Below are 25,347 nucleotides of genomic sequence, written 5' to 3' on the forward strand. Positions count from 1 at the left end.
GAAAATAAGGTTCGTTTTCTTTTCTTTCTTTCACTCTTGTTATTTGCTTTTCTGGTAAACCAAAGTGGTTTACCAAATTAAGCAGAGACCGAGAAGAAATACAAGAATTGCATTTGGGGTAAAATGGAGTTTATAAGATGACCAACACCCACCCACCCACTATAACTTGAGGGTAGAGGGGTCAGTAGGGGGTACGGGGTAATTAATTAACTTTGGTTAATTAAACTTGAGTTAATTGTTTTTAACACTTGGACAAATGTAAGTTCAGACTTTCGGTTCAGAGGCCATGATGCTATTATGCCAATTGGCCTTTTTTTTCACTAACTTTCTCCATGGGAATCTTTTTTTAATAAAAATAAAATAAAATAAAATAATTTTTATTTTTTTTATTTTTTACATTTGAGTTTAAACTTGTGGGATTGTCAGTGAAGAATTATGTCTTGTTCTACATATAGAGAAAGAGAGGGACGCGTGGTGTGAACTGTGAAGGGGCAGAAGGGAGATGGTGGTTTTAATGGTGAAAAGTTAAATAAAAATGGAGTTGGTTTTTGTTATCAATTACGAGGCAAACCACACTGTGGGGTGGTATTTTCTTCGTGCCAAAATAAGTGTCGTTTTAGTCAAAAAAACAAATTGTTGAGTGCTTTTTACGTGCCAAAATAAGTGTAATATTAGTCAAAAATACAAATTGTTCTGAAATTAATACTGTCATTTAGAAATTTAAGACTATAATTAATATTATGTTCATACATTTTTTTTGTCATATTTAGACTTGACACACGTTGATTGTCATGGTTGTTTTACTATAGTATCTCTCTTAATTGATATTTAAGAATAAATTTTAAAAAATAATTTGAATAATTAGTAATTAATGTTAAGGATAAAATATGAGAACAAATAATTGTCTTTTCTTAATAGGTTGAAAGTGATAAATAAAAGTAAAAAAATAAATCTATATTTAAAATATTGGACAAGTAAAACTGAACAAAGTGGTTATTTTCTTTATTTATTTTTACTTGTTCATTTTGGACCTTGCATGTCTTAAAAACAATGATTAATATGATTATCTTAAGTCTTGAGAAATAATTTGAAAAATAAATAATTAATATTGAAGATAAAAATTTAAAAAAATATAATTATATTTTCTAAATTTATCAAAAATGACAAGTGAAAAATCTATTTTTGAAATACTAAATAAGTAAAAGTGAACTTAGTGAAGACGGCTCCTTCCGTCCATTTTTATTTGTCCAAAAGGACCAATATATAAAAGTGACCTAAATAAAAATGACAATTTACTATATCATTTTTTAATATAATAATTCAATATTTTAAAAAATAACCACAGTTAATAACAAAGGTAAATTAAAAATTAAATGATAAATTATTTTTTAATTTTTTTAAATTGCATCAGTAAAAGCGAATATCCATATTTAATATAGTAAATAAATAATTGAGAAAGGAATTATTTTCAACTATACTCTTATGTTAAGGAATAACTTCTAATTATTAATACTCAATTCTTAACACTACTAAGTACTAATAAATAAAGATAACTTTAGTAAATAATATGTTATATTTATTTCTTTTTCTTAATACGCATAAAAAGAGCTGAAACGACACTTATTTCAAATGCAGGAGTAAATAATTTTATTTTATTTTTTCAGTAAGGAGTAAATAATAAAAACAATAAAAGTAGGAATGGCGACGAAGGAGCATTTTGTTTGGATTCATTTTGGCAATGTGAAAAGTTCTTCCAAGTGTTCAATTTCATAGCTGTATCCATGCAAATTATTATTTTTTATATAAAAAATAATTGTAAATAAAAGAAAATTTATGAAAAAGCCATGAAACCATGAAAAAGGGAAAATTGTAAATAAATCAGTATTGTTTTTTTTTTTTTTAAAAAAAAGAAGGGGTCTCTTTTAGGATATTATAATTCAAATGATCCCTTAAATTTGAGAGTATGCTCATTTTCTTCTCTATTATATTATTCTAAGCACATATAATCTATTAAGTTTATTATAATTAGCATTTTTTATCCAATTGATTGAATCCTCGAATGAATTATGTAAGAATAATAGAAATGTCATGTGCTCGAGCGAAATAACGATTGTAATTGAAGTCTTTCTTATAAAATTTCATCTTTATTTATTTTATTGTGATTTTTATTTGATTTATTTTTTATCGTTTGTGTAACAAGTACTGAAATTGAAAGAAAAATTGAGACCTTGGATGAAATTATTTTATCAGGATCATTTCTTATGTTAGTCACCCAAAAGAAAAGTGATAATTTTAGTGGTTTATTTGATTATTCCATCAAAATGCTTAATACTTTCAAATTTCCAAGGCTACGTATACTCATAATATATATATATGAAAATAAATCCTATTTTTTAATTTAGGAACCATTTGAAATTCAAAAACTCAATTTTGAGACAACGAACTTTATCAAGTAAATAATCATAATTTTTTGTTGGTTTGTAAGAAAATTAGGATTAACCTTATTTTTCCCTCTCAATGTCGTATTTTAAAGCATTTGAACACAATTTTTCTTATATTAAATCGACACAAGTTTTTTTCCAAACATTATTAAAGACTTTTATCTAACACCTATAAGGCGAAAACTAAAAAGAAACATATAATGTTATTAAGTATTAACCATGGAATAACATCATAGATCAGTAAAGAACTAGTGCTAATAATCAAAAGCTATTACTGAATCTTTTCTTTTACATAAAAATATTATTTAACTTCGCTTTATATATAACAAAAAAGTAACTTTAATTGAATTTGGTAAAATTTCTACCTAAAATGTGAGAGAAAATAATAAAAATATTCTTATATTTGAAGATAGATTCAACATGTTCCCTTAAATAGTAATTAATTATAAAATAGTAACAAAGAGCACTAAGAAATTAAATTTGTGCTAATCAAAAACACAAAATGGATTACAAAAACACAACGAGAGTGTAACCCAATTTTGATATAAAAACGATGCTGATAAAATATAAGAAATACATTAAAGAGTTATATAATAATAACATTGAGTGGGGACTTTTCAGTTGTCTGAAATAAAAGAAGTTCACGTGCTATCTGACAGTACAGAGAATCGACTAAATTGTAAAAAACTGACGTTAAAGCTTTAGAAACGACAACAGAATCTATTCAGTCTCGGGAACAGGCATGACGATCATCAGTTGTTTGTCAAGCAACGTCTATATATTTGTAAAATCATTTTAAGTTGATATTGAAAATTGAACCATGAATATTCTACCAAAATATTTAAATATATTTGATATTTTCAAGTCTCTTCTGCTCTCTACACACATCTTTTTAATAAATTTACTAATCTAGTATTATCTTGCGAACAATGAAAAAATTAATATGTCAAATAAAATGAGATTAATATTTATTATAGTATTAAATAGATCATGCATCTTTTTAATTAAATTTGAAATCATTTTAAATAGTTTGTGAATCCTTTTGTTGCAACAATTTTTCCTTACGAAAAATGAGAAATGCAACAAAGATAGAAGCTATCAATTGAAAGGAAAATAAACAGGGGTAGTTTGGTTTGAATATAAGTTATGATGAGAGTAGTTACGATAAAATAAGTTACATTAAGATAAGTTATGGTGGGATTAATTATGATGCGATTATTTCTTATTGACTGTTTGATTGGTTGCATTCAAAATAATATGCATTACATAAATTCTAAGGATAAGTTGTTTGTTTACAAAAATACCTTTCATTTTGTTTAGTTTTTTACTTTGCAAGCTTTAGTTATTCATTCTTAAAAGTAAATTTTTTAATCTTATTTAGCTTAAATATTTTTGTGTATGCATTCCCATAATTATACCATATGTATTTAAGAATAAAATTTTCTATCTTAAATTTGTTAAAATATAAAATAACTTATTCATTTAAACACATATCACTCGTAAATTGTAAAATACTAAAATTATCTTTTTTTTAATCATATTTCATGTTACTATTTCCTTCAAAATTTTATGTGAACTAACAATAGGAATTCTAACTGAAATTAACATATTAGACTAATTAGACTGCATAGGAAGCTTGTATGCAATATTGTAGCATTTCGTTTTCTCTCTCATTTCAATTAATAAATAAAACACAATTTTTTTAAGTTCGTAAAAAATATATAATTAAAAATATGTAATTGGTAGTAGAGAAATCAAAATAAATAAACATAAGAATTGGGAAATAAATTCATAAATAAAAATTATATTTATATAGTGTTTTTTAATGAAAAAATATGAAGAATAATCACAAAATTAAGGAATAGTGAAAGTTGTGAATATTATTATACATGATATTAGAAATAATGTGAATATACATAGACATAAAAAGTGAGGTATAAAAAGAGTTTAAAGGAATATTTTTGTCATTTTGTCTATTTTATACTGGAAAAAATTATCCCGATATTACTATTCCACTCAAAAATAGGAATAACTTGTCTCAGGACTAATTATTAATTCTGGGATTAGTTATCCGCAACCAAACAAAGGATAAAAGTATCAACAATTATGTAGTGATTAATTGCTTTTACTTAAACGGGTTATATTCATTTTTCATTAAATTAAGCTCGTTTTTTATTTTTTAAATTAACAAAACGAGATTATATAAAATATCGGAACCATTTGAACTTTAAAAACTCAATTTTTTAGAACGTAAACTTTACCAAGTAAATAATCATGATTTAATACTTTTTATAGCCTTAGTTTTTTATACCAAATTAGAGATATTTTCATGACAACCTTTTGTAAAAATAAAACAAAAAAAATTAATACCAGATAATAAAAAGGCAAAAAGCTACATAAAGGAAAGTTGTAATAAATCATTAAAGATTTTTCATAAACAGGTAGGAAATAAAATATATTCACAAGTTAAATTTCATGTCTATAGAAGTCCTTACTTGCTTAAGAAAAAAAACAATTTTACTTGTTGAGCTATCGATACAAATAATAATTATGTTATAAAAACCTAAAGCTTCTAAAGTGAATTATAAAAAATTAAAAATTAACTACTAATCGATCAATCTAGCCTATAAAGCAGGCATGACGATCATCAACGGCTTGCTAAGCAACTTTTATATAAGTAAAATAAAATCATTTAGGATGATATTCAAGATTGAACCATAAAACGTCTATCAAAACAATAACAATATTTTCAAGCAATAAGTTTATTGTTTATTATTTTACAATCAATAGAAAAATTAGTATATCTGATAAAATTAAATTATTACGATAAGTTTTTATATATATTTTTAAAACATAGAATCATTTTAAATAGTTTTTTTCGTTTCCCATCTGGTATTCAATACTGTATTAGAACCCGACTAAATCTGAATTCACATTAGAAAGTCCCACATTGAGGGGAAAGTGTTCCCTAACAAAGGCGACATGAACTCGAGACCTACTTACCACTCCAGCGCAAATCACACACCAAAAAACAAACAAACAAAAAGGTCCATCAATTGTTTTTTGTCTTCCATATAATTTGTAACGTTTTTTTCTTACTTTTTTTTTGGGGTCCAATTGCCTTTTTCTTCCTATTCGGTTGCCTCTTCATTTATTTTTGTATTCGTTTAAGAAGCAACAATTGTGTGGTAGCTTGTTTATTTGAAACACTTACGTATGTATAATGACATATACTTGATGTTGGGACAAAACACATCATATAGTATTTTATTATTTGTTTAGATTTCAGTTTTGGTGAATTATAAATTGGGTTTAACTGAGAATTCAGTTAAAATGGATAATATAAATTGAAATCGAAATATTATGGTTGATTTAGGAGACTCTATCGAAATGAGGGATATTTTTAAATATTTTAATTATGATATAGATAGTCGTACAAACTTAGTTAATAAAGAAAAATAGAACGATATATCTGATATTTTTTTTCCCTTTTATTAATTTGAATTTGAGACAAAAAATAAAAGTGAATTTAGGAAAGCATTCAATAAATATTTATTTTCCATTCGAATACTCTAGCTAGGAATTATTAGTGTTTATTACATTTGTTCTTATCTAATGAAACACTATAAGATCAAATGATAAAATGTTTTTTATTTTCTCAATGAGGAGGAAATTGGATGAAATATAATCGGAGAAAGAGAATTTGCATTCCTTAGTTGAGACTTGAGACGACGTGAGGTTATAAGTGTGTCTCGTTATGTCTGTCGCGATTAGAAGAATTTTTTTAAAATTGTCTTCACAATTGGTTATTCTTGTTGCTAAGCAATTACTGTCGTTTTACATCTTTGATTTTTATACTATAAATGCATTTTACAAGTTACTTTTGTCGATTACGCCTTATACGTCACGTTTACAACACGAGTTCATCAAGTGTGATTTATGAGTGACGTGATAACCTTAATTCCTTGCATGTATTTTAAAATTTTCATTAAAAGGTACAAAACGTCAATCTAATCAATCAAATATGGTGTAAAATACTTTTTATTAAAGACAATTTCATTTCAAGATTATCTTGAATGCAAGACTTCTAATTGAGGATGATATTTAAAATTTTACTATTATAAGGCGTATATTGTCAAATTACCTTGAGAGTAACACTAGGCGAAAAAAGAATCTTGATTAAGTTATTACATTGTACAATCATACAAAGAAAGTTTAAATATATTGATGGTAATTTTTCGTATTTCTAAATATATTTTGAAATACTTTAAAAAATATTAATAGGACTTAAATTTCTTCTAGTAAAACGATTTCAGATGTCGAAGCTACATGCATTTAAGATAGATGATTGTTGAATCATAGTACTTTCATTTTCTTCCATCGCTAGATTCACAGAGAATTTTCTCATGGCACCTATCGATTTACTATTGTTAGTGAAAAGTTGTAAATCATTAAAGTGATGGTGTGACAGAGCCCTAGTAACAAATATTTCGAAAATCCTTTTTTTTTCCTCCCAAAGTTAACTTTCTCCTTTTTCTACTAATTGAGTGCTCATTATTGTATGAATCTTGAGTGCATCCGAGATTTAATTTCTAAACCCAATATTTATAGAAAATAATTGAATCAAGGGTCTGACAAGCTACTAGTGAAATATTTGATATGCTATAAGGATTGTTCTACTGAGGAAAAATATTTATTATATTCATGTATTATTTGTTGATTTCCTTAGGCCTTTTTATGAGTTTACCATTTTTAACATATTTTAATGAAAACCCTAATTCTACTTCAGAAGACCCCTTGCAACTCTAATTTCAAAACACTGTTTGATAATGGAACGACAAATAATATTAGTTTTGTAACTTATAAGTTGGTAATTTTGATGAGCTGGTCAAATATTTTAAAGTTTAGCGTATCTTTTATGCTATTAGTATTACTATACAGAAGAGGCTGGAAGCAGACAACTATCATCGACATGCCTGCTTCTAGTCGAGAGTATTTTTAAAAGGGGGAAATCACATAAATATACTATATTAAAGAAATATTTACCATTTATGTCAATATAATTTTTCTAACTAAATATAACAATTTTTTGGAATTAAGCAAATTGTGCATTCGCTTGCCTCTTTCTCTGCCCTTTATTCCTCTTCCTCCGCTTCTTTTTTTTTATTCTTCTTCTTCTTCGTCTCTTTCTCTATCATTATTAGCTTCCTCCTCTTCTTTCTTTTTCTTTTTTTTTTTAAAAAAAAATCTTCTTCTTCCTCTTTGAAATTCTCATTTAAATAACTATTTTGAAATCAAATTTTGCCCATATTTCATTATTTTACCCAAAAATACTACGAAAAAAGGAATGGAAAGATGAAAATTTGTACAAAATCGTGTTTTCAAGTAGAAATTTCAAATCTCTAAAATTACAGCAACAAGAGTTCACCATTGATGGTCATTATAAAGCTACAAATTTTGAATTCATTATTTGAATTTTATGAATTTGTGATTAGTTTGGATAGGTTGTTCCTACAAATAATTGAAAATGTTGTTTGAAATTTATATCTCAATTTTAAGAGGGTTTGGTTAAGTTTAAATTGATTTTAGGAGAAATATTAGATTAAAACTCGAAAAAGGTGAAGTTTATGGAACTGTATTAAAGTTGTATTAGATATGTTTCATAATTGTATTAAAATCATGAGCAATACATTTATAATACATATTACAAACTTCACTCTTTTTTAGTGATATCAACCAAAATAATTTAAGTAACACACCCGTAATACATTTATAATATAGGATGCAATACATTTGTAATACATATTGCAAATGCCGCTCTTTTTCTTAGTGATACAAATCAAAATAATTTATAAGATATATATAATACATGTTTTATTCATGAATAGTACATTTATAATACATATTGCACACTTCACTCCTTTCTTAGTGATACCAACAAGAATAATTTAGGTAACACATTAATAATACCTTTATAAGACTCTCACATTACATTTTAATACATATTGCAACCGTCACTCATTTTCTTAGTGATAAATTAAAATAATTTATAAGACACATATAATATAAGTTTTATTCATAAGGAATCCATTTATAATGCATATTGCAACCATCACACATTTTCTTAGTGATACAAATCAAATAATTTATAAGACACATATAATATAAGTTTTATTCATGAACAATATATTTCTAATACATATTGCAAACTTTACTCTCTTCTTAGTGATACCAACCAAATGATTTACGTAACACACTTATAATACATGCACACTACATTTTTAATACATATTGCAAACATCACTCGTGTTTTTAGTGATACAAACCAAAACAATTTATAAGATACATATAATACATGTTTTATTCATGAATAATACAAGTTTAATTCAGTCTATAGATTATTGTCTTGTCTTTCGTTAGTAACGTTTTTTATTCATTCTTAATTTTCTCTTCTAATTCTAATACACTTTTAATGTAAATTTAATTCATTTTGTAGTTTATTATTTGTTACTATTAGATTACTTGTTTAATTCATTATTGATATAAGTTTAATTCACTCTATAGGTCATTGTCTCGTGTTTCATTAGTTACATTTTTATCCATGCTTAATTCTCTCTTCTAATTCAACTTTAATATTTGTGTAATACACTTTTAATACAAGTTAATTCATTTTACATTTTATTAATTGATTTGTTATGATTGAATTACTTGTTTAATTCATTATTGATACAAGTTTTATTCAGTTTACAAATCACAGAATGCTCTTTCATTTGCTACATTTTGCATGCGTGTTTAATTCACTTCTAATTCAACTTTAATATGTGTGTAATACATTTTTAATTCAAGTTTAATTCATTCGGCAGTTTATTATGTTTCTTCATTTGTTACGATTAGATTACTTTCTGCTCTTTCGTTTGCGATTAGTTTGGATAGGTTGTTCCTACGAATAATTGAAAATATCGTTTGAAGTTTATATCTCAACTTCAAGATGGTTTGGTTAAGTTTAGAATTGATTTTAGGAGAAATATTAGATTGAAGCTCGAAAAGGATGAAGTTTACGGAACTATATCGTGTTTGTATTAAAGTTGTATTAGATATGTTTCATAATTGTATTAAAATTATATTAAAATCATGAATAATACATCCTACATTTATAATACATATTGCAAATTTCACTCCCTTTTTAATGATATCAACTAAAGTAATTTAGGTAACACACTTATAATACATGCACAATACATTTTTAATACATATTGCAAACATCACTCACGTTCTTAGTGATACAAACCAAAAATAATATACAAGACACATATAATACATGTTTCATTCATGAATAATATAAGTTTAATTCAGTTTATAGATCATTGTCTTGTCTTTCATTAGTTACGTTTTTCATTCATTCTTGATTCTCTCTTCTAATTCAACTTTAATATTGTGTAATACAATTTTCATGCAAATTTAATTTATTTTGCAGTTTTTTGGTTGATTTGTTACTATTAGATTACTTGTTTAATTCATTATTGATACAAGTTTAATTCACTCTATAGACCATTGTCCGATCTTTCATTAGTTACGTTTTTTATTCATGCTTAATTCTATTTTCTAATTCAATTTTAATATTAGTGTAATACACTTTTAATACAAGTTTAATTCATTTTGCAATTTATTGGTTGATTTGTTACGATTTGATTACTTGTTTAATTCATTATTGATACAAGTTTTATTCAGTTTACAGATCATAGAATACTCTTTCGTTTGCTATATTTTGCATTCATGTTTAATTCTCATCTAATTCAACTTTAATATGTGTGTAATACATTTTAATTCAAGTTTAGTTCATTTTGCAGTTTATTATATCTCTTCATTTGTTACGATTAGATTACTTGTCTAATTAATTATTGATACGAATTATTGACTATTATACGAAAGAAAGTAGAGAGAGAAAGAAAGGGAGAAAGAACAATAGAAAGAGAGGGAGAAAGAGTAGCATAAAGAAAGAAAGGAGAAACAACAATGTATCGAAAGAAAGAAATGGAGAAAGAACAACGTACAAAAAGAACAAAGAAATGGAGAAAGAATAACAGACAGAAAGAAAGAAAGAAAGGGATAAAGAGTGAGAAATTTTAAAAAGGCAGGAGAGGAAAAGAAGAAAGAGGCGAGAGAGAAAGATAAATATAATAAAATATTGTTAGATATTGCTATAAATGATAATAATTAAAGAGTATATTTAAAATAAGTAATTATTTTTTAAAAGGAATTCACTCAAGTAATTAATCCTTTTAAAATTCTAATATCTATGTTTTCCGTTTCAATTAATCTGCCTTTTTATCTTTTTAATACTATGTTATATTAAAATTACTATAAATCACAATAGTTAAAAACTTAAAATATTTAAAATCCATATAAAATATTTGATTTATTCTCGAAATTCTATCAGTGTCATATAAATCAAAACATAGAGAGTAACATATATTATTTAAAAATTATGTAAAAGGTAGTATAAATCATAACAATAACAAATTAATTTTTTTTAAATAATTCATATATATATATATATATTATTGGTTGACTAATTCACTCTGCAAATTTTATATATGTCACACAAATTAAAACAAATAAAATAACATATATTAAGCTTATGCTGATACAAACACGTGTATCTAATTGTTTCATAAGGTTACTTTACATCTATTATAGAAAAAGAAAAGAGCAAATAACCTGAGTAATTGATGTCCGCTAAATTTAATGGAAAGTGCAAAGATTTTTTTTGATCATAAATACTAAAAGAGTTCTCATCAAAATACTAAAATATGAACAATAAAAATAAACTAGATACTAACAAAACAAAATAAATAAATAATAAAAAGTACATTTCAAAAAATTGCACTAAACTTTAGAATAAATAAAGGGTAAAAGATTCAATTTATATTTGAATTATGCAAAATGAAAAAATTGTCCAATGTTAATAGTTGAGATTAAATGTATCTTGTTATTATTAGTCATAGTCAAATATCTGATTATACAATTATTGGAATGGTAGGTGTAGGTGTAGGTGAAAGTGGGATAACGGGAATAATATAATGATGAGACAAAGGAGGATAAAAAATCTTCAAACTCAAATTTAGGAGGAAGGTTTAAATTTGCCCTGGAATGATGCGAAGGGTCAATTCTACTCACGAACCATTCTAAAAATTTAAATTTACTTTTTATTTTTTAAAAATTAATTATTAATTTTGTAACATATCACATCATCGGTTACTAATAGGGGTGTGCATCGGTCGGTTCGGTTTTATGTGTTATTGGTTTAGTTTATCGATTTTCGGTTTGTAAATACGTCAAATCGATAACCAAACCAATAACATATTTCTTATCGATTTTTGGTTAATCGGTTTATGGTACTTAACAGTTCGGTTTTCGGTTTAATCAATAAGAAAATACTCATATATATTAAATACACGATAAGAAAATTTTCATATAAACCATATGATTTTTCCAGCATTTGACATGAAAGTAATAATCATAAAAGTAACAATCATTTTTCTTTCGAGTTTAGACACTAGACATATTCAAAGGAAAAAGTGTGAAAGTAACAATCGTTTAACCATTAACAAAAAGTATGAAAGTAACAATCATTTAACCATTAACAATATAGTCTTATTGGGTTATCGGTTTAACCATTAATAAAAATCATAAAATCGAAAACCGAACCAATAACCTAATAATTTTTTTTGCAAAACCGTTCAAAAACCATTAGCCCAATAACCCAATATCAATAAATCAATAGTATTTTTTTTATTCAGTGTATTGGTTAAATCGGTTTTTGCACACCCCTAGATACTAAGCTTTTATCATTCAAAAATAAAAAAACAAACTTTTTTTCCCCATTTGCATAGGTTATAGGCAAAATCTGACCCCTACATTGAAGACATATTTAAATAATTTAACCCCAACGATTAGAAGAGAGTAAATCTATTCCATTTCAATTTTCATATAGTTTGATAATAAATTTAACATTTTTACCCACAAACAAAACAATAACATAAACTATAAAAATTGTATCTCTTGTAGCTAATTTCCTAATTTTATTTTGCGTAATTCCTATCCAATTTAACAAATAAAGTTCGATAAATAATTAATTCAATTTATTAGTGTCAACTTTCGACAAACCTAAAGATTAAAGGGACTATTTTGAACTTATTACTACTACTAAAGGGACTATTTTGACCTTATTCTCAAACATTTGGTACCATTTTGGTGATTTTCTCTAAATTTCCTCATCTAAAGGCCTTTAGTAGTCCTTTGGCCAGAGTCCACTCACAAAGAAATCCAAATGGGGGCTCTAAGGCTACCCGCTCTCACTTCAATCTTCACTTCCTCCTCCTCCGTCAGGTCGTCGCCGGCGATATTTCCACTGAAACACCACCTCCGGTTACCACTCCGGCGACCTTTCTCGGCGCAGAGCACCACCGAGAAAGTGGTAGCTCCAGAACTCGGAGATGGAAAGGGGAAAGTTGTAGATAAAGACAAAGACAGAGTGATAACTCCTCGTTCCCAGGACTTTAATGCTTGGTATTTGGATGTTATTGCTAATGCGGAGCTTGCTGACTATGGTCCAGTTCGTGGAACTATGGTTATTCGACCCTATGGTTATGCTATATGGGAAGCGATACAGGTATCCTTTCAATTATCCATCGATTCAATTCCCTTTATATTGACATGGTAATGTTACTAATTGAATGCTAAATAATTGTATTTCTTTAGGGCAATTTCAATTTCTTTAATTTTTTGAAATTGTGGGGTTTTAGTACTTCTAAGTAAAATAGTAAGGAATTAAGGCCTGAGATGAATTCAAAACGTAGAGGGTAATATGTTTGACCATATTATCGAAGCCTATTGTTCATTTGCAATAAAAAAGAAAACGAATTCCCTCAATGTGTTTGTATTTTACTAACAGTTTTGGAGTACCCTGAGCATTTTCTTCTTTTCTTGCGAACAGGGTCGGGGGATTCTTGCATTTGCTTCAATTACCGGTTGTTTATTTTCTTGAATATGTGTAATTTTTGAAAATTGTGGCTTAAGTACTTTTATAGTTTTTGAGTAGGTAAAGATTGCATTTTTAGAAAATAAGGAACTAATGTCCAACATGAATTGAAGATTAGATGGTTTGATCTTATTATAGAAGCCCCATTGTTCAGTTTGGAACTTCTTTCTTTTCTGTCTGGTTTTTGTTTGGTTGAATGTATTTTATGAGCTTTGTTTTGATTGAGTTTGTTAACTGTTGATTGGTGCAGGAGTACATGAATGTGAAGTTTAAGGAAACTGGACACAGTAACATGTATTTCCCTCAGGTGGAGTTACTTTTTCAACATGCGGAGTCATCATCTTTTGACATTTCTTCTCCTTTCATTAATTAGTAACTATGAATTTGACTTGAAAATTGATGTTTTGGTACCCGGTGGATCAGGAGTTGTCTATTGGTTGATGTTTGAGTTATTATGTATCTTGTTGTATAAGATGAAACTAGTGGGCTTTCCCTAGCAAATTCATCTGCTTTGAAAAAAATGTTCGCCTTCGTCTAGGGAGAGTATTATGACAGTTTAACATGACATCTTTCTTTTGATTACGGTTTCAAAACTATTAATATTGTGGTTTTATTGGATATCTATGTCTGCTATTTTAGTCTAATCATGTGTCATTCATGCAATTATTATTTCAGTTTATACCGTATTCCTTCATTGAGAAAGAAGCTAGTCATGTTGAGGGTTTCAGTCCAGAATTAGCTCTTGTTACTGTTGGAGGAGGAAAAGAACTTGAAGAAAAGCTTGTGGTAAGTGTCACTATCCTCTATCATGTTTATTTACTTTTCTGCTACTTGTTGACATTTCTAGTATAGTGTGCCAGTAAAAGGGTGTGTGCACTGTTAGGTATTATTTTATCCATGTTGTACCACGATAATAGGGATTTGAGGGGAGTGGAAAAGGAAAAAACATGTGCTGGTAAGTAGTAAATATGACCCTTACCTAGTCAAGGAAAAATTGAAAATGCCTCCACCTCTTGGCAGTGTAGCTGATTTGGTCCATCCAAACCAAGAAGAAGAAAATAAATTCCTCCATTCTTGAACATAGGCAGGCAGCCTTCACATTTCAAATAGCTTTAAAGGCCAGCATGGCATAACAGTCAATGTTTGAAAATATCCAGTTAAAATTTTAGTTTTTAAAGATGTGTAGAAGGCGTTTGGACGCAAAAAATATGATATTTGAAAAAAAGTAGTACTTGAACTCTTGAAGAAAGTTGAAAGAGTATTTGGACATTAAGTTGTGTTTGGACATGCATTAACTTGAAAAAAAGTTGAAAACTTTGTGAGATTCCACTTGAAAAACAGGTAAAATCACTCTTCCAAACTTGAAACTCTTCAATTTTGTTTTTCTTCAAAAAATCATTCCAATGTATAACCAAATGTTGTTTTGATAAAAAGTGAAAAATTAATATAGACAAATGGGAGCGTCATCTTTTTGTGAAATATTTTTCTTGAGAAATAAAGAAAATGTAATTTAAGATATGTCATCTTCAATGCCGGTTGTATTTCAACATTATGATCTGAGTATGGGTTTGATGTTTTACCTTCTTGAGGTTCTGGCAGGTCAGACCTACTAGTGAAACAATTGTGAATCATATGTTTACTCAGTGGATTCATAGTTACCGTGACCTTCCTCTCATGATCAATCAGGTTCTTTCAATCACATCCATCATTTTTATTGTGTTACCTCTAAGAAGTGAAACTATTCTAATTATCATATTATCTCATTCTATGTATTTTCAGTGGGCAAATGTCACGAGATGGGAGATGCGAACTAAACCATTTATTAGGACGCTTGAATTTCTTTGGCAGGAGGGCCATACTGCCCATGCTACTGCAGAAGAGGCAGAAGAAGAGGTTTTTATCTTTTTTATATGCAGAGTATTCTCCAGTTAGTGTTTTTATATAACACATTGCTACTTGCTGTACTTCAGGCAATGCAGATGATCGATGTTTATACAAAATTTGCTTATGAGCAAGCTGCAATACCTGTTATTGCAGGTAGGAAATCGAGGGTGGAGACGTTTGCCGGTGCTTCAACAACCTATACAATTGAAGCAATGATGGGAGATAGGAAGGCTTTACAGGCAGGCACAAGCCACAACCTTGGTCAGAACTTCTCCCGTGCATTTGGAACACAGGTAAATTTGGAATGTAACAATATGAATATGTTGATTATTGCCTTCAGTCAAAGTATTTATGGCACTTTGTAGTGAATTCTCATATGCTTTAAGTATCATTTCAGTTTTTATATGGTATGAAATGTATCATGTTGCTGTTGAACATGCTTCAATATCAGCAGTCAAACATGGTTGGGTTGGCCAAGGGTTGTGCTCTTTAACTGTTAGGATGAGTCAGAGTAGTGAACTTCTGGCGTAGTTTTAAACGATTGAGCCAAGAGATCTAATATTCATTAAAGTCATGTTTTTTTAAAAAGATAAAACAATCAGATATCGGAGAGTACGTATGTCCCTTGTCTTTGGCTTTCACTTATGATTTACGTGTTACAACTTCTCTATCTTCCAAATTTCATGGCTTGTCTCCTCCAAGATTACTGATATTTTTCTGATCACAAATCATACAAGTGTCAAAATTATCCTTGTCAAAAAATCATACAAGTGTCGAAATTACCAACTCTTATACTCGAGTCTCCATTTTGCACTTCTAAGAATTAATGTCAACATGGCAATACTGATTGCTGCAAACTGAAGTGACAAGTAAATGATAAAAGTTGGAGATGTTTATTCGTGCAGTTCCTTATTGATGACTACCAAAACCCTGGCCTGCTCTTTTTCTCTTTGGTGACAGTCTGCAAGATTTGTGTTTTGGATTCTTCTGTGTGATTTCCTGTGATTCCTTTTCATAGTCCAATATGTATTTCCTCTGAGACCAACCCATGACATCACTTTTACCATGCAACAACTCATGTATAGTATGCCAACGTTGTGAAGTACTAAAATTTCTGTTTTGGTTCTATAATTATATTGCTTGAAGTTCTAGCACCCTCTTTGTTAACCAGTTATTTTTAGTATAACAGTTTTAATGTTTTAACAGTTCACAGATGAAAATGGGCAACGACAACATGTCTGGCAGACATCATGGGCAATAAGCACTCGTTTTGTGGGAGGTATCATCATGACACATGGGGATGATGCTGGCTTACTGCTACCCCCGAGGCTGGCACCTGTGCAGGTTCCTAAAACCTCCTTTTAACTGGTTAATTTTCATATCTAGCAAGCTTTGAGTAATTGTCTCAGGTTTTGTGACTTCTTGGTCTATTTGTTGAGTGATGGCATTAAAGGTTTTGATTGTGAAACACCATGCTCAGGTAGTATGACAATAATAGGAAATTCTGAATAAATGGGTGGACAAAAATTGAGTTGGTCTGGTTTATTCTCTGCTATGTGTTCTATTTTGGATTTCTAGCAGTATTTCTTCCTTTATCTTGTGTACTAATGCATATAAAGGCATTCTGTAGATAGCAATTTCGGCTTGTGGGTCATGATGATTGAATATTTTCTTGTTGAATGCTCCCAGGTCATTATTATCCCAATATGGAAGAAGGACAATGAGAAGGCTGGAGTTCTGACTGCTTCATCCTCAGTGAAAGAAACTTTACAAGCTGCAGGGATAAAAGTGAAGATTGACGACTCTGATCAGAGAACACCTGGCTGGAAATTCAACTACTATGAAATGAAGGTATGTATTGACCTCTGTAGAAATTCTGAAGTTACAAGATAATAACCTATAGTTCAGAGGAAATGACTACCAAAATAAAACTGAGAAAACATGCATTTTAGTGTTTCATCAAGTAAATATTAGGTGCTTTAGTCACTGGCAGTTCTAAAATGCTTGTGAGGTTGTAGGCCTTAGTTTCTGATGCAATTTCTCTTCCTTGCATCAAGTTCCTAGTCCTGACAGTTTTCTTGGATTAAGATTATATAATCTGTGCTGAAAGTTGGTGTACATGGTTTTAGGCTTTATCAGCCACCATCACTAGGGACAAGCATGAAGTTTTTTGTTTGATAGTACTCTGTAATGCACCCTGCTCCTATGTAGGGAGTCCCTTTGAGGATTGAAATTGGCCCGCGAGATGTTTCAAGTGGAACCCTGGTCATCTCTAGAAGAGATATTCCTGGAAAGCAAGGAAAAGTTTTTGGAATATCCATGGAGCCGTCCGCCCTGGTGGCTTACGTCAAAGACAAGTTGAATGAGGTTCAATCATCCCTTTTGGAAAGAGCAACAACTTTTCGTGATAGGTAAGTTCTAACCATTTTGTTATTTTGCTGTCAATACAATGAACTGCATTTTATGCCGTACACTCTTTCTTCCATTCATCTTTGATGATAACTTGTAGTGGACACATTTCCTTCAGAATTTGTACCATTAGTTGGATAACCTTTTACAGGAAGGAAAATGTTTTCCTAGAAAAAGTTTTGTAGGGTTGCTTACTATTTTCTAGTGATTTCCAAGTAAGCAAAAAGATTTACGCATTGCCATTTGGTCTAGACTTTAGCGTCTGCGTTTCATGCATCTCTCTTTGTTGGATATTGAGTTTCTTTCTGATTTTCTGTTGCACAATCATACTATTCCAGTAACATTGTGGACGTGTCTTCATATGATGAGCTTAAGGAGGCAATAGCTCAAGGAAAATGGGCAAGGGGGCCTTGGTCAGCTGGGTAAGCCTCGTCTTATACTTTCTTTTTGAGTCCAGTGTCTATAGTTCATTGCTTATATATTTTGTCGGTAATCTGGGACTCATGTGTTGATGCCATACTTAAAAACAGTGACGAGGAAGAATCGAAGGTGAAAGAAGAAACAGGTGCAACCATTAGATGTTTCCCTTTTGAGCAGCCTGAGGGACCAAAGAAGTGCCTGATGACAGGCAATTCAGCAGATGAAGTTGCAATATTTGCCAAATCTTATTAGCAGCTTCTTGATTTCTTCTACCGTGCACGATGATGCTAAAGTGCATCAATAGAAATTTTGTTGTTTATTGTCGTCGTTTTAGTTGGAGATCTAGTTACACTCATAGTGATAGTAGGTATAGTTTTCCTGTTATATTTAAGATCAGCAAGAATGCAGAAGTGAGAGTGCCCGCCCGAAGCTACGAAATCATGTTTGTAAACTCATTATGCTATAAAAGCACACCCCACATAAAGTTGTAACTGCCATCAAGCAACAAAATTATTTCTATTCATTTCTTCTTCGTGTTTAGACTTTTTGTTTCTGGTGCAAACAGACCTACCTAAAGGATACTGAGTCAATCATAGGACATCTTAAGTTATTTGTTAGGATTTTGATTCAGTTTCTCTCTCTGTGATATGTTGTTATTATAGTTTCAGTACAATCTATTGTACTATTTTAATCAAATATACACAAATGTTTTCTTCTTACAAAAAAGTTGGAAGGAAAATAAAATGAAAGCGCATTAACTAGATATGGTAAAATTTAACTTAATTTGTCGTCTTAGTTAGGGAATACTTATCATATAAAATTTTACGACGCGAATTCGAATTTAGTTGAATTTTGATGTGGATATCGGACATTTGATCGGATGGGAAAAAAAATTAACTTAATTTTAGCGCCATTTTGCTATAACCATGTAGGTTGTAGGAGGAAACCACGTGGTATGCGTGGATGGTTTGGATCCTATTAGATCTATATGCATTAATTATCCTATTAGAAGGATGACATATTAAAAATTGAAAGGTATCGATGAATATTAGTTTCCCTGTATGGTTTTCTTGTTTAGTCGTTGGATTAGTACGTAGAAGGATGACGTATTATATATTAAAACGTGAATCATGAGCGTAAGTGTTTATATACAATTTTCTGATTAGTTGTTTAATTATTAGGTGGAAGGATGACGTATTAAAAATGAAATGGTGTATAAATGAATATTGGTGATCTTATAGCGTTTTCTCATTGGTCGTTAGACTAGTATGTAGAAGGATAACGTGTTAAAATCTGAAAGGTGTATCAATGAATATCAGTGTTTATTGGACTAGTACGTAAAAAGATGACGTATTAAATGTCAAAAAACGTATCAACAAATAGAAGTGTTCTTATCATTGACTTACAGTACGTAGAAGGATGACGTATTAAACGTCAAAAAATATATCAACAAATAGAAGTGTTCTTATCATTGGCGTACAATACGTAGAAGGATGACGTAATAAAAGTAAAAAAAACATATCAACAAATAGAAGTGTTATTATAATTGGCGTATAATACGTTGAAGGATGACGTATTAAAAGTAGAAAGGCGTATCAGTAAATAGGTTGTGTTCGTTCCTATCACGTTCTCTAACTAGTCATACCTCGTCTTTTATTGAGAATGTAGTGACAAATTCAGAATGGGGGATTTTTACATGCCTTGATAATCAGAGGCGTATCCAAGATTTTGAGATGATGGGTGCACTATTACAAAAAAGTGGATCTAAGATATAAATTTGATCGATTTAACATTTAGGCTCTTATCACTAAAAATAATTAAAATTTTAAAATTATAGGTCCAAAGTTATTTTTACCTACCCAAACCACTTAGAGAGACATTACCCAATTTTAAAAAGGAAAATAAAACAAGATAACTAAAAGATTCAATTTTTTAACCTCACTTAGAGAGGTGCACCCAACATAATCGCACGGTATAATACTTTAAGTGTGAGTTCACATATCTATATTTAAATATTTTTAAAAAATATAACACTACTATATATGATTTCAAGAGGGAAGCATGGGTTCACGTGAACCCGGTGACCCCCTCCTGGATACGCCTCTGCCTTGATTGGTCATTCTACTCGTCGGTAATAAGGAAAAAAATGTCGAATAAAGTATGGATTCTACGATGGAAAAGTCATTCGACATGTCTTGATAATTAAGAGTGCTTTATTAATGATTAGATTACATTGCACACCCAAAATTGACAACAACGCCGGTGTAAAACTAAGAGTAATTTATCATTTTATACCTATTTTACTTTTATTATTAAATACAATTCATTTTGTAATATTTAGATGAGATATAATAATTAGGGGTGATAAAGTAAAATTACCATTTTATTTATTATTTCTTAAAGGTGTGTGTCAAGTTATACATCACCGGAGAGAGTAAATTCTATTTCTTTCCACACCTTGGTGTAGAACAAGATCACTTTGTAGGAATATCACATCCATGTCATGGTTAATTACATTTGTAAGTGTTAATTAACTACCTTTTTATGTGTACAATTATCACTAATATCAACTATAAATCTAAGAAAGTAAAAACCATTGTGCCTATCACTTTTGCAAGAAATTGATTGAAAGGGATAGAAATGGAATATCTATTGTTATTTACGTAATTATCAAACCTAGTACTATACTTTAAATAGTTTGCCATAATTTGTGGTGTTCATTTCATCTTATTTGAGAGGATCAAGTTGAAAGCTCTCCACATTTTGGTCTTTAGATTGATTGATTTAACTTTTCAGACACTAAATCCCACTAGATATTTAGGAGAATCTTACCATTTCGATTTTAAATAAAAATTTCATCTCAATATTTTTTTAATTAAAAAAAATCAATTTAAATAGATTAGGTGACTTTGTAAGTAAAATATTGATAATTAAGTGACTTTGACGTCATATAAGAAAGTTAAGTGACTTTCTGAGTTGATAACCATTAGTTGAGCAACTTTCTGAGTTGAGAACCATTAGTTGAACGACCATCTGAGATATTATTTCCGCATTTGAAGTATTACAAAGACACGGAGACATGAAATAGATGTTTTATCAAAAGGAAAGTAACATAGCTAAGGAAAGTGAAATCATACAATCAACACCAAAGGCAATAAATTGAGAACATTTATAAGCTAAATCCTAGCACTTGTCCTCAACTACATTTCCATTGTTGATAATCTCCATGTTTATAGCAGATTTAGCTTTCCTTGGCTTGAACCATGTAGCACAAAATAGATAAAGCACAAAGTTTATGACTCCCAATATAGCAAGAAGTCCATAGAAACAATCAAGCCTTCCATAATTTATGTTATCAGCAAGCCAATCATGACCACCAATGCCTCCTGTGACCTTCTTGATAATAGAAACTAAAAAACTACTAACAAAGAAACCAAGAGCAAGTGTTGTCAAGAAAAGACCAGTGCTCATAGTTTTCATCCCTTTTGGTGATTGTGTTATGAAGAAATCGAGTTGCCCCGTGTATATGAATCCCTCCCCTGCTCCAACTAGAAAGAATTGAGGGATCAAATAGAACACACTAATAGGTAATGTTGATATGTTACGCCCCGTAGACTTTGCTACTGATAACCTTTTCATCTCAACTAAAGCAGCAATTCCCATTCCCATTGTAGACAACACAAGTCCTATAGCCATTTTTTGAAGGCTAGTAAAACCTGCATGACCAAAACAAGTAGTAGTAATTAATTAACTCACAAGTTATTCATACGTATTAAATGTTGTGTTTGAATGTGTGTATATATACCTGGTTTTCCTTTCAATTTCTGCCATAGTGACATGATGAATCTGTCATAAATAATCAAAGTGATTAAGATGGCAGAGACAAAAAAGACAGTAAGAGAGCCTGCTGGAATTTTGAATTTGCCAACGTTACGTTCCATAGTAGCAGCTTGTTCAACTGAAAATGTGATCATTTGTGCATAAGTTGTCCAGAAAAGGATAGTTGTAGCCCAAATTGGGATCAACCTAGCCATCATTTTAACTTCCTCCACTCGAGTAACCGTGCACAACTTCCATGGATTTGGATTCAAATCATGATCCTCAAAATCACCTTGTGCTACAATAGCAGCCTTGTCCAAACACCGAAATTGATCAGTGTGTTGAATCTTTGAACCCTCTGGATTCGTTTCGTATAGCATACCAACATCATACGGAACATCCATCTTCCTTTTCCTTGTAGCAGCCAAAATAACTTGAAATATTTGAACTATAGGACTTCCTGAACTTCTCTTGTACCGATACCTTTTAGTACCCGCGAAGAAGATTATAATTGCAATCACCATAGATATACAACAAATACCATAAGCCCAGCTTCTTCCAACTTCATCCTGAACATAAACAAGCACTGTAACTGCTATCAATGTTCCAATACTTATAAATATGAAGAACCTATTGAAAAAATACGCCATTTGTGATTTTTCCTTTTCGTCTTTCTCATCAAATTGATCTGTCCCAAATCCAGACACACTAGATTTTAATCCACCAGTGCCTAATGCTATTAGATATAAAGCCAAGTATAGTATTCCCATCTGAAATCCATTTGCCGGTTCGCAGTACTTGTCATGAGGATGACAAGTAGGTGGCCTTAACTGTGGCAACCCTGTTGTCACAGTTAACATGCCAGTTCCCTGAATCAAATTTAAAAAATATTATTTTCAACACAATTAAAAGTAGACGATCGATCAATATTTGTTTAGTTAATTTACCAGTGCTTGTATAAGAGCAAAGATTGCAATGGTTTTGTATCTGCCAAGGAAAGAATCAGCAAGAAAACCTCCAAGTAATGAGAGGAGAAAAGCTGTGCCCATGAAATCTGTGACTATATTGGCTGATGCTGCACTTGGTAAATGCATTGTACCACCCAAGTATGTAACAAGATTTACTGCTATTCCCATTGTTGAAAGTCTTTCATTTATTTCAATTCCTGTCAAATTCAATAATTAAGTATCTCGATTATGCATCGCCATTTACAAATTGAACTAAATAAAAGTTCCCGTCCTCTTTTCTTGTTTAAGTATGACTATTTTTTTTTGGAAAAATACTCCAACTTTGGTCGAAATTGTTGTTAATACAAAACTTTATTGAGGACCTTTTACCTCTGCACTATTTAATAATGTATTTTAAAGGTATGTATGTGCCCATGTGGACACATTACTATATATAATGATGCAATATTTATGATGTCCACGTAAACACATATATACTTTAAAATAAACTATTAAATAGTGCAGAGGGGTAAAAGGTCTTTTTCAAAGTTCGGTATTATAACAACAATTTCGGTTAAAGTTCAGATATATGTCAAATATTTTTCCCTTTATTTTTCGGGTTCTAGAAAACACTAAAGAGTAAAAAAAAAAAAAAAAAAAAAAGGTGTGAAAAATGCAAGTGAAAAAGAGAAAGGGATATCTCCCTACTTTTATGATACGTCAAGCAGAAAATGACATGACAAAAGGCATATCAAAAGGTGGTCCCACAAAATATTGATGTTTTAGAATTTTACTCATTTCGTCTCAAAATAAATGTCAGTTTAACAAAAGTAATTGTCATAAAGAAATTAGTGAATATAATGTGTAGTTTATGAAATTATCCTTATTTAATAAATGTCTCTTAAAAATTGAACACTATTAAGTAGATGAAATATAAAGGTATAGTTAAAAAAGCACACGGAGTATTAATTTTTGTCTTGAATACCTAAAGTGACATTGGGATAATTTTGTTTTTGCTAAAGTGACACTTATTAATTTTGAGATGGAGGGAATAGCTAGTAGGCTGTAATTAAATCATCCAGGAGATTAAAAATCTTTATACTACTACATTTGAGTATATAACATATTTTAAAACCCACAAAATATTGGAATATGATAGTACTAAATATAATATTTGATTATATTCCCATTCCTTAGTGAGGGGAAAAGTTGATATACTGATTCTGGTGGAACTTCATCTCATGGCATTTGTATGAACGAAGCAGGCTTGTTTTTCATCCTCCTTATGACTAACCTAATTTTTCATTCTATTTTTGTGCATGGCGAATGTAATGGCGCAACTTCAGATTACCGAGGACATCTGGAGTTCGCGTATTAGTGGTAGAAGATTAGTAGGTAGTGGAGTTTTGTGTATGATGTTATATTATAATTGTATTCTTGTAGTTCTAGCTTTTGATATATCGCCATCTATTTATTGTGTTTCGGCTACTACACTTGTTGTTCATATTCTTTTCTTATAGGTTTGGCATTAATTCTCTAATTATCTGTTATGTTTTCTTCGTTTTTATACGTGGAATTGTTGCACTTGAGCCGATGGTGATCTTTTAGAAACATCCTATCTACCTCCATGAGGTAGTGGTAAGGACTGCGTACAATCTATCCTCCCCAGACCCTACTTGTGGAATTTCACGTGGTACATTTTTCTCGTCAACTGTTAACCTCAAAGAGTACTACTACTAGAGTTGAAAATATGGAAGAAGGAATTAATACTAACCGAGAACAAGAGCAGCAGGCATCCAACCACCAGTTTTAGTTCTATCAGCAGGGAGACCCTTGTAGTTAACAGCATCTGCAACTGTCCAACTCATCTGTAGTAAAACACATATTGGAAACAAGTTATTCTGAGATTATATAAAAAAAGAAGAATACTGAATCTCCATTGACTATAATAATAAGATATAAAAGTAAATATTCTAGTACCATTTCTTTTCCAAACACTACTGAAAAGTGAGTAAGCCTTGGGAAAATAATGTTATGTTGTTATTGACACTTGGTTTTGCTTGTGAGTTGCATCCTTTTTATAGGCAAAAGATTTGTAATTACACTGTAAAGTGACCCCCCCACTATACAAAATTTAAAAAGACAGAGTTTGGTGTTAGGATTAGGCCTATCCCATTTTAACACGGAAGGTTCTAGGATTTTGATTGATATAATTTAGTTATCTGGTTCTCAAGGTTGATATTTTAAAGTTGATTTTGATTTGTACAAAGTGGGAAGGTGATAGATAGATAGATATTGGTGCCAAAGAGAATCTGGAACATGCAATACCTCCTTTTTGGTGTATCCAATTGATGATATACATTGGTTTTGGATGTTGTGAGAGTGT

At 30.0% G+C, this 25,347-nt stretch overlaps 2 protein-coding genes across 2 annotated transcripts; one reads left to right on the top strand and one right to left on the bottom strand.

The window, feature by feature from the left end:
• Positions 1-12,762: 12,762 nt before the first annotated feature.
• Positions 12,763-18,735, top strand: LOC125815671 (proline--tRNA ligase, chloroplastic/mitochondrial). Its single transcript, XM_049495201.1, has 11 exons — positions 12,763-13,113; positions 13,733-13,789; positions 14,158-14,268; positions 15,082-15,168; positions 15,262-15,375; positions 15,453-15,659; positions 16,573-16,710; positions 17,056-17,217; positions 17,578-17,777; positions 18,114-18,197; positions 18,306-18,735. Exons 1-11 carry the CDS (start codon positions 12,772-12,774, stop codon positions 18,445-18,447), a joined length of 1,644 nt encoding a protein of 547 aa, XP_049351158.1. The 5' UTR covers positions 12,763-12,771; the 3' UTR covers positions 18,448-18,735.
• Positions 18,736-21,271: 2,536 nt separating this feature from the next.
• On the bottom strand, positions 21,272-25,100 carry LOC125815950 (protein NRT1/ PTR FAMILY 6.2-like). The gene is made up of 5 exons (XM_049495530.1): positions 24,942-25,100; positions 24,736-24,829; positions 22,962-23,179; positions 22,001-22,883; positions 21,272-21,911 (listed from the first exon to the last, which is right to left on the bottom strand). The coding sequence occupies exons 1-5, from the start codon at positions 24,942-24,944 to the stop codon at positions 21,379-21,381; spliced, it is 1,731 nt and encodes a 576-aa protein (XP_049351487.1). The 5' UTR covers positions 24,945-25,100; the 3' UTR covers positions 21,272-21,378.
• Positions 25,101-25,347: the final 247 nt, after the last annotated feature.

This window comes from Solanum verrucosum, unplaced genomic scaffold (genome assembly GCF_900185275.1).
Source record: "Solanum verrucosum unplaced genomic scaffold, falcon-dt-bn FXZP01000261.1, whole genome shotgun sequence".
Lineage (NCBI taxonomy): Eukaryota > Viridiplantae > Streptophyta > Magnoliopsida > Solanales > Solanaceae > Solanum > Solanum verrucosum.